This window comes from Eschscholzia californica, unplaced genomic scaffold (genome assembly GCF_041429995.1).
Source record: "Eschscholzia californica isolate CP2 unplaced genomic scaffold, dmEscCali1.0.p SCAF_6, whole genome shotgun sequence".
Lineage (NCBI taxonomy): Eukaryota > Viridiplantae > Streptophyta > Magnoliopsida > Ranunculales > Papaveraceae > Eschscholzia > Eschscholzia californica.
In genome coordinates this window covers 28,896,895-28,911,953 of record NW_028238483.1, presented here as the reverse complement: position 1 = coordinate 28,911,953, position 15,059 = coordinate 28,896,895, and the positions used below count along the sequence as shown (strand labels likewise).

Genomic DNA, 15,059 nt, shown 5'->3' with positions numbered 1-15,059 from the left:
TGGTCCGTGGGTCGCAAACTACTCAGTTCGAGACCCAGGAGAAGTGCTAAGAGATGGATGGATTAATTTGGGAATGATCTTACCAAGATTACTTGGGATATTTGTGGATGAATCATTCATCTGCATATTAAGTTATTAGGGTTTTAGTACTTGTTACATATCAGTTTGTGTAGTTCTTATCATTTTGTTCGGTACAGATTTCTTTAACTAGCCAATTTTTTTTTTCAAAAATAAAGAAAAAATAACTACAACTATAATGATAATATACGCAATATTTTCAAACCTACTTTGTTAGAAAGAAATGTCTAGTGGTCTACAGCTATATCCGTACTATTGCGTTAACCATGTCTATAGATAAGTATATTTTGGGGAAAAAAAATGTCTACTCATTTTTCAACACATTTGTCTATTTAACTGTCGAACAATATTGTAAAAGATGATTTTGCCAACTTCAAATTGGCAACCCACTCAAATTTCTCATCACATCTTTAGGGTTTGTCTTCCTTCTATTTCTTTCTTTTCCTTTTTCCATTCAAACAACACATTTCTCCTCATCAAGGACCCCAACTCTCTATAAGTCAACCTCCCCTAATCATTTGGTCTTTGCTTTCTCCTTCAATAAACTCCACCTCATTTCCCACACCCCACCCATTAATTCTCTCTCACTTTCTCAAACTCTCCCTATCTCTCTCTCTCTCTCTCTCTCTCTCTAGATATCTCTATCTCCATCTCCCTTTCTATATATATTCATCTAAAACCATCCCAATCAAAGAGGTATCTTGATCATCTAACCCCATATGGGAAGCAGCAGCATGAAGGTTCATCAATTCACACGTGGTTTATGGGAGCATGAACCATCACTCTCTTTGAATGGTTGCAAGAGACTTCGACCCCTTGCTCCTAAACTACAACTTAGTCAGACCACCACCACTACTACTACTAATACTAGTAATGAAACTAGTAGTGTCACTTCTTCTCTTGATCTTAAGAGCTTCATTAGAGCTGATAGTGGCCCTAGAAAGCCTATTACTTCTCTTGATCAAGATCCCAAAAGACAATCCCTTCAGGTATATATATATATATAATCACCTTCTTTTTCTTTTTCTTTTTCTCTTCGAATGGTATACGTATGACACAAATGGGTTTGAAGCTTACTTTAGTTGAGTAGTAACATATATGTCTTTTTAACTGAGGAGACCAGGGTTTGAATTTTACCGTTTCTAGGAAACATAGACGGAGATTGAACCAATCACGTCCCAACTCCAATTAATATTAAGTTCATTATGTTTAGATCTAAATTATTTAAGTTCTAGTCGCCCCAACTAGAGTGTTCCATATACAAACCAGTTCTCGGTATAGAAATTCCTCGTACCACCGTCTGTTTACCAAGTTGGTATTGACCTAGCTACCTACTCTAGTCTGCGGTTGTATGTAAATCTAGTTCTATGAAAAAAAATTACAATGAGTGTTTGTAATATATCAATCATAATGCCAATTATTAACTCACAATTGACTTATTAATAATTAGAATTATGCATTATTAATGATATTTAACTCAAGCTCCTTCTAATACCTAGGAAAAATTATGTTAATTATTTGATTAATCTTACTTATCATGCATGTCTCAGGTGGAAGCTCAATCAGGTGGGACAAGGTGGAATCCAACTCAAGAACAAATAGGGATACTAGAAATGCTTTACAAAGGTGGAATGAGAACTCCAAATGCCAACCAAATAGAACAAATTACTGCTCAACTTAGCAAGTATGGAAAGATTGAAGGCAAGAATGTATTCTATTGGTTTCAAAACCATAAGGCTAGAGAGAGACAAAAGCAGAAGAGAAGTAGCCTTGGTCTTTCCCATTCTCCAAGAACTCCACCACCTTTCACCCCTATAACTCTTGATGCTAATGTAAGTACTAAATATTCAGATCTACTATCTGAATTTTTCAAATATCTGACTTAGGTACTAGTGCATTGGTTTTTGTTATGTTCCCGTCTAACTCGTCAGAATGTTTGAATAATCAAACTGTGATTAATTTTAGAATATTTATTTTCCCCTGAGTGTCTGAATGACTGATTCAGGTTGATTTTGTGTCCATTTAAGTCTATTATCTGAAATAACAAAAGTAACCCTGGTCAAATAAATCAAACTTAGACGTGTGAAATTCAGACAAATAGAAACACGGGAGATGCTAGAGTGCCCACGGTGCCCAAAAGGGTACACAGATGACGTGGAATTCACTAAAAGACAAGGTTTTTTCAAAGTTTGACTACGGTGGGGACCGCCTCACTTAGATTACTTTTTAAGTCTGAGTTTTGTGATAAACATCAAGCTATGTTATTCTGAATAGACGAGTCAGATTCAAACACGAAGAAAAAAAAACACTACTATAGTGATATTAGTAAATTAATTATTTAAATGTATGAATCAGGTGGGAAGAACAGAAAGAGAAATTCATGAACAAGACGACAATGAACAGTATTACAAGCGAAAGAATCGAAGTTGGCGAGCGAACGAGTATTACAATAATTTCGAACCCTCTAACGACAAAAACATCTTGTGCAGATTAACAGAAATGGAGGAGGAAGAATCTAATAAAACTCTAGAACTCTTCCCTTTACATCCTGAAAGAAGATGAATAATGGGTTTGATATCTAATATTAATAATATTTCTTTTTCTCTCTGTATCTCTCTCTCTCTTTAGATAAAACTCTGTTGTTTCTGTCTCTAGATGATCAATTGAACTCTTTTGTTTTCTGTCTTTTAGAGATCGATCTTTGCTTTTTAATATGCTTTTCTTTACTTTCTTGTCTTTGGTTTCGGGAAAGAAGAAAGCTTAAGTTGTTCTTTGTACCTTCTGGTCTGGTCTGGTGTAATATTATTCCCGACTACTACTTGGAAATTAAAAAATATTAATTAAAAAGCATCCATCTATCTATAATTTCAATACCATTTATATTATATTAGGTCATCTTTATTCGATTTTGTCACTATGGTGGATTTGGATCAGATCCTTTTTGACTAAAAATTAACCTTTTCTTTTGTATAGGTCTATTCATTGTTAAGATCTTTATGTATTAATCACTCAAGTCCACCCACTAACTTTGGATCATGATCTTCTTTTGTTTCCTACTTAGAGGAATGTTTGTATATAATAAAGGCTAAGGGTGGGTGATCCAACTTCATTTTTGTTTGAAAAGAAAAATGTTTTTTAATGGAAAGATTGATATTGATCTCTCCTGTTAGGGGAGGGGATTGGGCCAGGTCGAGTGACCGCGGGTGTTACTCTCACTCATTAGATCAAGCCCGTCAGGCTCTCGATTAGGGTAAGTAAGATTATCGAGGGGATTCGAACGGGTAATTTATCAAAAGTGGTGTTCAAACCCCGTCCAATTACTCTTTTGGGTTTTTTGGGATTCTGAGTCTCTAACGGTGATGTAATGCTAAAACACTACATTTTCGTCGTTCAGGATACGTGAGTTAGTCCATTTTTATGTTTGTTTCATAATAAAATGCGTAAGTCATCACTATTGGTGACACACGAAGTCATGCAAGTATTGCAGAATACAACGGAGTGTAATGTCATTTTCTATATTGTTGCATATCGGGCCGGACTTCGAGCTGGCTCCAACCAACCCGGGTTGAATAGTGTCGTCGCGCTAGACTCTAATTTAGAAAAAGAAAAAATAATTTAAAAGATACAAATAACCAACATAAAAGACAGCAAATAAATTACAAACATACCTAGTGAAATAAATTAGAAATTTACCTACTACCGAAAAATATATTAAGAACCTACCCAAATAATTTGTGGGTATAAATTATAATTTACCCGAAAAAAAATTACAAACTTACTAAAAAGTTAAGGGATATAAATTAAAAACTTATTTTAAAAATAAATTACAAACTTACCAAAAGATTAATGGTTTACAAATTACTAACTTGACCAATAAATTACATTCTTTAATCCCTTAGAATTTTATGGGAGAGAAAAGATTTCACGGGATATAATTTAAAATTTAAATCATACAAGTTGTATTACTTAGAGCATCTCCAATGCAAAACTTAAAAAAAACTCTATTTGGCTTATGTGTTGAGTCTTGCATTGGAGATGCTCTTAGTCCTTAACAGGAATCAAGGAAAAACAGGCCGGCCTTTGTCCAACCCAGGCCCGTGTTTGACCCAGTGCGGGCGCCCCATAAAATTTTATGGGAGAGAAAAGATATAATTTTATGGGCGCCCCAGTCCTTAACAGGGATAAAAAAACACACAGGTCGGACTTTGTCCAACCCAGGCCCGTGTTTGATCCAGTGCGAGTTGGGCGCCCACACTGACCCCCACATCAAGGGGCCTACTTCATACAGAGGTCTGGGTTTGCGTTAATAATGTATGTCAACTTAATTATGTCACATAACATGCAGCAGATTAACTGGTTAGGGACGTGAGTTTCCATCCAAGAGATATAAGTTCGATTTCTGTAGTCAACATAGTTTTTATTGTTTTTGGGTTTATTGTTCTCGGGAGGGATCTATAGGCGCCACTAACTATTGTTTCTGGCGGGCCTCTTTAACTTCAAAGTGTTAGACATAAACTCAAAAAACCTAGAGGTCTTAAGTTCGATTCCATGTGGAATACATGTTATTGAATTTGAGTTATTAAAGGGCCCCCAAATTCTCAGCCACGGTTGGACTCCAACCCAAGCTCATTTCTGGGTCGGGCCCGATAACATATGAAACAATCGATACATTTTCTTAGGTGTTGTTTGACAAAACTAGAATAAACTACTTTTTTTGCTTATTTAAGTAGGAAAGTAAAAAAAAATTAGTTCGGTAACCCAAAAATTACTAACTTCACTTAAGTTAAAATTTGACTTTCTTTTAAAGTTAAGATTTTTAACTTTTGACATTAAAGTAAAGTAACTTATGTTCAACATGTGCATGAACTTTACTTGACGACTTTTTTTCTTTGGTCTATCACGACAACCATTTTAATTCTACCACCACCATACCTCAATTACCACCACCACACCTTAATCACCACCTTCGTGCCTCCACCACCATCACTAACACCACCACCACTACCGTACCTTCACGATTTCACCACCACCATACCTCCATCACTACCACCCTTATACCTTATCCTGGTCCACAACCACTATACCACCGCCACCACTATACCACCGCCACCACTATACCACTATATCACCGCCACCACCACCACTATACCATCGCCATCATACCTCTACCACCACCCACATACCTTATCCACCACCACCACTATACCACCACCATACTTCTATTACTACCACTCACGTACCTTATCCACCATCACCACCATTACCGTATCTCAACCACCACCAATGTACTTCCACCAACACCACCACCATCATCACACCTCTACCACCACCATCTCCATACCCCCACCACTACTGCCACCATCATACAACCACAACCAACAAACCCCATAATTATACCTTCAAGGCACCGCCACAACCACCAATATCACCACCACTCCTTACACAAGTGTAATCATAGAAGTCATAAATAAATTCAATTGAAAACAAGTATCTCTGGGTAAAGAAAAAAAAGTAAATTAGATTACCAAATTATTTTTTTGACGTTTTTTTACTTATAAGTAACATTTTTGCCAAACATACTTATGATGTTTTTTTTTTTGAAGCAAAAGAACTTCTACTACAAGCAAAATTACTTATACTTTTGGTTGCCAAACGAGACCTTAATAGGAGTTAAGATTTTCGTTGGGCTCATGTCGAAACCCCGACCCGGGACGATAAAAATCAAAACATTTCCTTCTTAACTCGGGTTGGGTCAGGTTAGTCTGTCACTCTAGACTCTAATTTTATAAAAGAAAAATAAATTTTCAAAAGATACAAATTACAAACATAAGACAAAAAATAAATTACAAACTTACCAAATAATTTATGTAAATTATAATTTACATATAACTAAATTACACACTCAGCATTTCAACAAAAAAAAAAAAAAAAAATTACACACTCAGCAAAAATTTTATGGGATACAATTAGAAATTTATTCAAAATTAATTACAAACTTACCCAAAAAAATTAATGTCATATTTTTACAAACTTTCCCAAATATAAATAAAATATTTACCTAAAATATTTATGGGTTATAAATTACAAGTTTGTCCAATAAATTAAATTCCTTAATCCCTTATAATTTATGGGAGAAAAAAGATTGTATGGAGTATAATTTGAATCATATAAATTATATTACTTAATCTTTAATAGGAATTAAAAAAATACAGGTCGGACTTTGTCTAACCCGAGCTCACTGCTAGGTCAAACCAGACGAGCCACCAAGCTCAAATCGAATCTCTGCCCAGACCCGGACCGATAAGCAACACTACATTTCCCTCTTAACTCGGGTCTGACCAGGCCAATTTATTTCGAGGTCTTGTTCAACAGATCCGAACCAGATCTCGAAGGTCTGGTTCTCTGTTGGACCACACCTTCAAGGTGAACCAAAACTCCGGCAAAGGGGAATTCCTTCTCTGGAGTGTTTAGAGAGAGAGAGAGAAATTTTTTTTTAAAAGGTCGCACGTCGGAGAAGAGAGAGGTGGGGTGGAGAGATGTTTTTATTTTATTTTTTATTTTGAAAATATGTTTAGTGGAAGGGTAGTTATGGTATTTACCTTAAACAAGGGAGTCATATTTGAATTTATGAAAAATAGGAGGCCAAGAAGGAAGCTAGTCACAAAGTAGGGGCAAAATAGGAAATAACTCTTTGTTATATGGCACAGATTGGATTTTTATTTTTTAGAGAGAAAGATAGGTTTTAGAGAAAAAGGATAAAGAGAAGAAAACAAAAATTGTATAATTTGAATTTTTTCTAAAAGATCTCCATTAATAAAGGTTTCTCTTAGAGAGAGAGAGAGACGGGAAAAAGATGATAAAAATATATAGTGAAGAGAGATAAGTATCAGGGACTAAAACAGTTTTTAAGTGAACAAAAAGACAATCTTGAAAAGTACAAATCTAACTTTTTAGTCAATGCATAGAAAAACATAAAAGCGGGTCATCTCGAGCATTTCTCATAAGTTCGGGAGCCACGCGAAAATCTAATCTAACTTTAGGGGGCCAATTAGCAAATAACCCATTTTTAGAATAACTAGATATTTTTTTTTACAAAAATTATCATGCCACGTAACTAAACAAAACAATTTTAATGACTTGCATTGGAGACACACAAGAATTGGAAGATCTCTGTTTTACCACATAAGATTGCAAATCTCAATTGAGACTTGACACATATGACTGAATGAGTTTTTTTTGCATTGGAAATTTTGTTTAGTTAGTAAAGTTCTTTAAGAGAATTTATATCAAAACCCTAAATCCAACCGCTACTATACATGTCTAAGGGCTTTTATGAACCGAACCACGCAAGAAAGGATTACATATGGCCCTTACCTTTTGGGTATGATTTTTCTATAGGCAGCCCAAACCGCCCCACTAAAAACAACCAGGCTGGACAGGTAGTGAACACCTCGGGCATCGGGCATTATCCCATCGGAGTCGGGCGCCCCGAGTTGAATTACAGACTCCGATGCTCAATTCCCACCCTTGTACGACCTCATGTCGAGAGGGAACACCTATAGTAAAGATTGGTCTGCTTAATATCTCTATTATTGGACTTTTTAGGCACTAGAGGGTGGGAAGAACTTGAGGTTTAAAGGCAGACAAATAGATTTACTCAGTTCATTAGTGATCTTTATTTGCTTTCAATTAATATTCAATAGATTCCATATTATAACAAGAGGGGAGGGAAGCAGAAAACCCTAACAAAAAAATCAATCAAGTTCTTTTTTAAAAGAAAATCGACTACGATCTACGTTAGTCGTTACAAGGCATTGGTACATCATGAAGATGTGATAAACACGGTAACCGCCTAAATTAAACTTATAATGAAAGAAGCCTAAAAATATGAAAGAGGCCTACAACCAGACATACTTATTACATTATTTATACCATTTAATAACCCGAATTCAATAACTAAGGATTCTAATATTGGGCTTTTTAGGTACAAGAGGGTGTGGAGTACTTGAGGTTTAAAGGCAGGCAAATAGATTTACTCAGTTCATTAGGACCTCTAAGTCTTTAGAGTTTATGTCAACACTTTCAACAACTTCCACAACTGTGTTAACAAAATCAAAAGTTTGAAGAGAAGGAAAAAGAGGAAAATGCGGCTATATGAGTATTTTCATTAAACAAGTGCCCGGGCAGAAATCTGGTCTCATTTGAGAAATAACCCTTATGATTTCAAGTGATATTCAATAACAAGGGTTTGATTGGATAATATAACAAGAGGGGGGCAGGGAAGCAAAAACAGCCTCAAGAACAAAATTAGAGTAAAAGGGAAGGTTTTTGGTTGATTTATTTAGTGTTCTACAAAAAGGTATTTGTGAGATGGGCGAGTTCAAGTTCAGCAAATCCAAACCTCCACTGTTGGAAACAAGTTTTAATCTTTTGGGTTCGAATTTGGAAGGATTTGGGGTACCAGACGATCCCTTGAAACTGGCTAGATGCTGATTATATAGTAATTTACAAGATGGTCAGTTAGCTTAACTTTAGTTTCTTCATTCTTTACTTGATACATATTTCAATTCACAATCACTATATAATTACACCTTTTTTAGTTAATGAATAAATGCTAGTTTTGACAAAGATTGAGTTACTACTTTTTGAATGGAGTCTAAGTTTATTTGTGAGTTTTTTCTTTTCTTTTTTGATTATAGGTTAGTTGATGTATGTAGAAATTTTGATTTTCTAGTAAGGGTAAGTAATGTACTTGATCATAACATAGCCTAATTTTTGTAACTTGGTGTTGTTGTTTTCATATTTACATGATTGAATCTGTAGTTTAGCAAATTAAGTATGGATTGTAATTTTAGTGGCAGGGTATTTTCGATGTGTTTGTCTTTTATCAATGTTATCAGATACTCCACCCATGCTTATCGCGCACTAGTTCTTGTCACCGTTTTTGGGTGGGTTTCACCATCTAATATCCCAATTTGGTGTAGTGAAATCTGCAGTCTAAATTAACCCAATTTTTTTTTTCGTTTTTGTGAAATCTGGAATCTCAGTTGGTAGTAGTTAATCACTAGAGGCTCGATTACAATCAAAACAGGATTATACAGGAAATGCGGCAAATATTTGAGAACTAGTTATACGAATAAGTTTAGTAAAATATGGCGTGCTCAAGATTGACCTATTGCAACTCCCCGCCACATCAACAGACCTGCATCTTATTTTTCGAGAAATGAGTAACTTATTAGCCTAGTGTCGAGGAGACACCAAGAGAGCAATAAGAAACAAGGCAAAGAAAAGAAAATAAAGAGGAACAAATACAACGAAAAACGAGGAAAATGACATTTCACAGCAATAGGTACTCAATTACAAATTAAAGAAGCAACATTCTGATGGTTGAAAACATTAGTGGTTGCCACTCGATGAGGTTAGTATCCGAAGAAGTGGAACTGCTGATATAGTTGTAAAGGTTCTATTGCAATGTACCTTCTAGCTTCTATTGTGGCTTCAGTGAATGTAAAGGTTGTCGTGGCACCGGGTTTTAAGTTTTGCATAATATCAATGATGCAATCAACAAAAAAACCCCACATGAAACGTTTTATAAATTCCAAAGTCCTTTCTTGTAAGATAGCTGTTGATGCTTCTGGAATGTCAAGAAGTTGTGGATTTTTTAAACAATGAAAATGTGCAAAATGCAAACGATAAGCTGAATGCTAATGATCGCCCTCTTACTAGATGAGAAACAAGCTTTTTGGACCTTTCCTTCGATTCAGCTATTGATGAAGAGCTGAAAAACATTCTGGTGAATATGGAACAAGTTGCACTGATGAAGGACGGGAAAGAAAAAAAAACCAAATGCTTTGGATTTGTTAATATTGATAATCCATAGCATGCTGGTGAACATGTTGAGGTCCGTACTCGGGGAAAAGTTAATGATAAGAAGTGTTTTGTTGGGAAAGCACAGAATAAAGCTGAAAGGGATAAGAAACTGAAAGACCATTTCAGAGCGTTAAGGACGCAACAGTTAAGTTCCAAGGACTGTAACTTGAACGTGAAGAATTTATATAATAGTTTCCTCTAATGATAAAGCTGATCGATTTATTCTTGGGAGATTGGAAATATTACTTCATGCAAGGTGTGTGATTTATCGGTAAGCAGTTCTAGTTTATATGTAGTCGGGGCCTCAGGGGTTCTCTAATATATCTTTGATATTGAACACGTTATGAGATCAAAGAGTGTCAGGATTTGTGGTTTTTCGACACTTGTTAATTTGCTCTTGTACGGTTTTACAGTTTATGCTTGAAGTAAAGTGCTTCGTCCTTAATCCAGTTTTTGCTTCTCTTTCCTTTGTATCCCACAGAGATAAACGGAAAAAATTGTCAGCAAACCGCTTTATGTTGCAGTTGCACAGCAGAAAGAAGATAGAAGAACAAGACTACCGGTAAGGCTTTTAATGTGATTTACTTGAACTGAAATTTCTGCGTGTTTGACACAATGTGATTTATCCATGACTTATAGGTATATATGCATAAATCTTTTGTCTATTCCCCTTTAGCAGGTAGCTTGTGCTTACTTTAACACTATTTTTCGTTATTAGGTGTCTTTCATATAAATTTGCCAAAACACCCTAAACCAATTTTTTTTTTTTGTTAAAAAGGATCCGTTAATTGTTGATAGGCTTCGGCTCCCTATGTAAGGTTTGCACCGAGTAAGGTTTGCACCGAGTTCGCAAATGCTATTGAAGATCTGCACATAGTTGGACAGGTTGCATAAGTTTGCACAGGGAGCCGTAGCCTAAAGGTATTGACATGTTTTTTTAACCAAAACCAACAGGAAACTTAGTTTTTGTCCCAATTTCATGTTCATAAATTATGTTAAAGCACCATATTGGTTATGACTTCCATGTTCCTATTAATATTAATTAATTAGTATACATGGGAAGTCGGAGTATGATTTCTATGTCTTAAATGCCTAGATTTCTTCGGTCTTCAACTTTACATCCCATATTTGTGCTAGTTTCTGCTAAGAGAAATAAAGATGGAAAATAAAGAAACACATGTGGAAAGAGAGAATATGTAATTGTTAAGAATGTGGCAGTCCCAATAGAGCATTTTCTATGATTCCATGTAAGCAAAAGATTCGTCTACGTTACACATACGACATATAAAAGAATCTAAAACTTTTAGTTGGCCCGGGATAGGCCTGGAAGCCGGGAAAACTGGATGGGTCAGGCATAAATTCTCACGCCCTCTTTGATATTCCCGGTAGTATATACATTGGTTTTCTCACTCTTCATTGCTGAACTATCTCATATCTTGCTCGTACTCCTCTTCCTTTGTCAGCCTTCTCAGTATCCCACTCTTGGTTGTTTCAGTGATGGAGTCACTTGCCCTTGCGTTCTTTTCTCTCTCTTTGCTACTACTCCTTTTGATTGTCTTGCTTCTCTTGCTAATACTTATCAAGGGACAATCGTCGCCAAGATCTGAACCCAATCACTCTATGAGCGAAGATGGGTATCATGAACAGGACATTGAGGTATTGGAAATCTTGAATCAAGACCTTATTTATCCTGCACAAAAATGACACTTTACCCTTCCATTTTTTTCATAGATTATTTATTTCTTCCCAATCTGTAAATGGTTTGATTTAAACAGTATCTTGTTTCCATCAATTTGCCGATTTCAACCTCTGATTTTGTATTAGTGATACTCTAATAAATGGAATGACGGTGCTTTCTCTTTTGGTTGCTGGTTCTTAAACTAGGATCCGATTCGGCATTCGAGATATTTATTCTTCACTCTTTGTCAAGATTTCCCTTTCTAATGGTTAGGGGTTTCCTTGAACGTACCTTGGATAGACTCGCTTTCGACTCTGCTAGGGCCAAGGATCGAGTTAGCCCTAGTCTTGAGTAAATTGCTGAGCAAAATCTTTGGTTCTATCCTTAAATGCTATTCTTTGAGACTTTGTTTCTAGACTTTGAGATATCAGTACTTAGTTCATAATTTATTGAGATTTTGTGATGCTTATGTAGGAACAATATCCCAGTGAGGAACCAGTTGAGATGGCAACTTATGCTGATCTACACGATCAGGTGTATCAACTTCGTGATCCTGGTTTTGGTACACATCCAACTATCCCCCAGGTATAATCTGCTTTTCTACTACTTCATTTGCATGACTTTTTTCTGTTATTAACAGTTTGTACTTTTATTCTTAGTATTGTAGGAATTTTCGTTTTATTCTTCAGTGTCCCTCGTTTTCATGTTACCTCATGAATAGGATTTTCGATATTCCTTCATGTGCCATAAGCACCTCTTAATTTGATTGACGGATAACTTTAAACCCTCTTCCTTTGACTTCTCTATGGTATATTTTTTTTTCTATTTTGTCGTATTACTAAACAATGAATTTGACTCTGAAATGAAAAAAATATTTGTTTACATTTACGATGCCTTAATGTACTTTGTTTCTCTTGATACAGCTGGGATATGGATACCAGCAGCGGTTGGTCCCACCGAGGATACCTGCCGAGGTTCAGATGGGTGAGGCATATGGGATCCCTCCTTATAGCACAATCCTAGAGGTTTCTAGACACAGACCAATTCCTGAAGATGGTAGACCCGACCCATTTCCCGACCTATATCCCGCCCCATATCCAACTCCTGAAGCGGCCAGATCCCGCCCAATTGCTGGAGTGGCTAGATCCCGCCCAATTGCTGAAGTGGCTAGATCCTGGCCAATTCCTGAAGTGGCTAGATCCTGGCCAGTTCCTGAAGTTGATGGAACCGTTCATTCTGTTTCCAGTGACCATTTCGTTGCCGACGACCATTCTGTTTCCGATGACCATTTTGTTTCCGATGACCATTCTGTTTCCGGTGACATGTCCATCCCATCAATAGATAGTTCCGCACCCACCCCTGCCAGACATATCGTCCGTGCTCTTGCACAATCATCACTGGAGGAGCACAGAAATGTATGTCCTAACCTGCATTTTAACTCCCCCTCATGATACATATAAATGAAAGTTAAAACATTAATCGACGTCAATTTTTGTGTTTATTTTGGTTATGTAGTTGTTGGGCGAGTATCTCTATCCGCTGGTTTATGCCCTCGTGGGTGAGACAGCAGGAAAAATTACAGGAATGTTAGTTGAACTAGGACTTGATGTAGTTTTGGATTTGCTGAGCTCTCCAGTAGCTTTGAAAGAGATGGTATCAGAAAGAATTGAAACACTCAGAAAGCTTGCTCTTGACCTGGAGAGGAACCCGAACGAACTCGCTTCTCTTTCAACAGATGAAAATGCTCTATCTCGACCTGGCGAGGTCATTCACAATCAATTAGAGGGGGAGTCCAAAGAAATTGAGGCTTAGAGAGAGTGAGAGCGAGAGAGTAATAATAACGGAACTTCATTTTCTCCCTGGTACTGTTTGAATTTTGTTTATCATCATATTTGGCATTGATTGAGGTATGAAAGTTCTATGAAATCTGTAGCTACCCATGATTCCATGAAATCTCCTAAGGCCCATCTATTGGGAAACTTAGGAAAGTTTATGGCCACACAAGGCTTTTCTGCTTGGCCTAAATTTAGAGAAGTGTTAAACACCTCAATAAATTTAGACTTTTACAAAAATCCACACAATCTTCCATCTGCAACTAGGGGTGGCAATTTGGCCCGAACCAGCGGTTTTTTTCCCAAACCCGCCCCTAATGGGACGGGTTTTACCGCCCCGTTAATTAAACGGTTCGGGTTTTGTATGAAATTAAAAAAACTAATCGGGTTCGGGGCGGGTTTGGTATTAGATAGTAAACTCCGCCCCGAACCGATTAGTATGTTATATTTTAAATATTTGTTTTATTTAAGGTTATGTTTCTAAAACTTTAATCTTATATTATCAATTTAATTATTTTATGTTTTATATTATTAAGTAGTTGTAGTGTTTATGATTGATAAACTCAAAGTCTTACAAAGTTGTGTTAACAATTGTTATGTTACTTCAAACTAAAATAACTTTTGTGAAACAAAATACATTGAACCCGACCCGACTCGTTTTATTTTAAACGGGGCGGGGCGGGTCGGTAATGGTTTAGCAATTTTTAATTGGGACGGTTATGGTAATTGAATATCCACCCCGATTAATTATTGGGACGGTAATGGTAAAACTCGTTTACTCACGGGACGGAATTGGGAAGGGGTCCCAAACCCGCCCCGTTGACATCCCTATCTGCAACACAGATTAAGGCGTGATACGGAAAAAAAAAAAAAAAAAATTTAAATGCCGAACTTTTTTTTCTCTCAATTGTTGTTCTCTATCTGGCGGTGAAGATCGTTCCAAAAAGAGTGAAAAAAGAAAGTACACAGAGTAAGAAATGTAGATTGGAAAAAAAAAAGTTTGAAGGAAATTGTAGAGAAAAAGTGTCATTTTCAAAAATGAAAATCACAAGCTTTTAAATGGATGTGTCTAAGACAACCCTGAAAACCAAAACGTGTCAGTGTCTACTGTTATTGTATAATCGTTGCAATATAGTCCTATAGGAGTAGTTGTCTTTTAGGGAAGATGGAATCTCCATAAAATTACCAAGAGTAACCAGCCAAAATTATATTATTGTTGATAGTATTTTGGACTAAATCTTCACATGATGAGCTTTTAGTGATACTTTTCGTTAGGGTGATCAACGGTCGTTTGCCGATTATTTAAGGTCAAGCTGAAGCCGAATCAATGAATAACGGTTTAGTTAAATCATCGAACGAAGCCGAACAGATCAAATTATCAACTGACTTCTTTTAACTCGGTTCGGTTCGACCCGACTGAGTTCGGTTGATCGGTATGACCGAACTCACATAACCAAATAAACACATGAAGAAAAAAAGTGAGCTTAAGCAGTAAGCACGAAGAATGAAAGTTCAAACTCAGTGTCACTCTTTAAACTATTAACAATTTGAATACCTGAAAATCTATTTCTTAGTTTACGATCCACATTAAATAATGGTAA

General features: G+C 36.3%; 2 protein-coding genes across 14 annotated transcripts; both read left to right on the top strand.

Moving 5' to 3' along the window:
* The first annotated feature begins 438 nt into the window (after positions 1 to 438).
* WOX4 (WUSCHEL related homeobox 4) lies at positions 439 to 2,925 on the top strand. Its single transcript, XM_086645802.1, has 3 exons — positions 439 to 1,067; positions 1,629 to 1,910; positions 2,434 to 2,925. The coding sequence occupies exons 1-3, from the start codon at positions 798 to 800 to the stop codon at positions 2,638 to 2,640; spliced, it is 759 nt and encodes a 252-aa protein (XP_086501928.1). The 5' UTR covers positions 439 to 797; the 3' UTR covers positions 2,641 to 2,925.
* Positions 2,926 to 8,060: 5,135 nt separating this feature from the next.
* On the top strand, positions 8,061 to 13,552 carry LOC147533248 (uncharacterized). Of its 13 annotated transcripts, XM_086645796.1 has the most exons (8): positions 8,333 to 8,593; positions 9,180 to 10,204; positions 10,430 to 10,510; positions 10,588 to 10,627; positions 10,727 to 10,869; positions 12,101 to 12,211; positions 12,550 to 13,041; positions 13,142 to 13,552. In XM_086645796.1, the coding sequence occupies exons 6-8, from the start codon at positions 12,131 to 12,133 to the stop codon at positions 13,436 to 13,438; spliced, it is 870 nt and encodes a 289-aa protein (XP_086501922.1). In that variant the 5' UTR covers positions 8,333 to 8,593; positions 9,180 to 10,204; positions 10,430 to 10,510; positions 10,588 to 10,627; positions 10,727 to 10,869; positions 12,101 to 12,130; the 3' UTR covers positions 13,439 to 13,552. The 13 variants fall into 13 exon arrangements, with proteins under 13 accessions (XP_086501925.1, XP_086501921.1, XP_086501919.1 ...); XM_086645790.1 differs by having other exon boundaries at positions 8,260 to 10,219; XM_086645797.1 differs by lacking the exon at positions 10,588 to 10,627 and having other exon boundaries at positions 8,323 to 8,593; positions 9,180 to 10,219; positions 10,747 to 10,869.
* Positions 13,553 to 15,059: the final 1,507 nt, after the last annotated feature.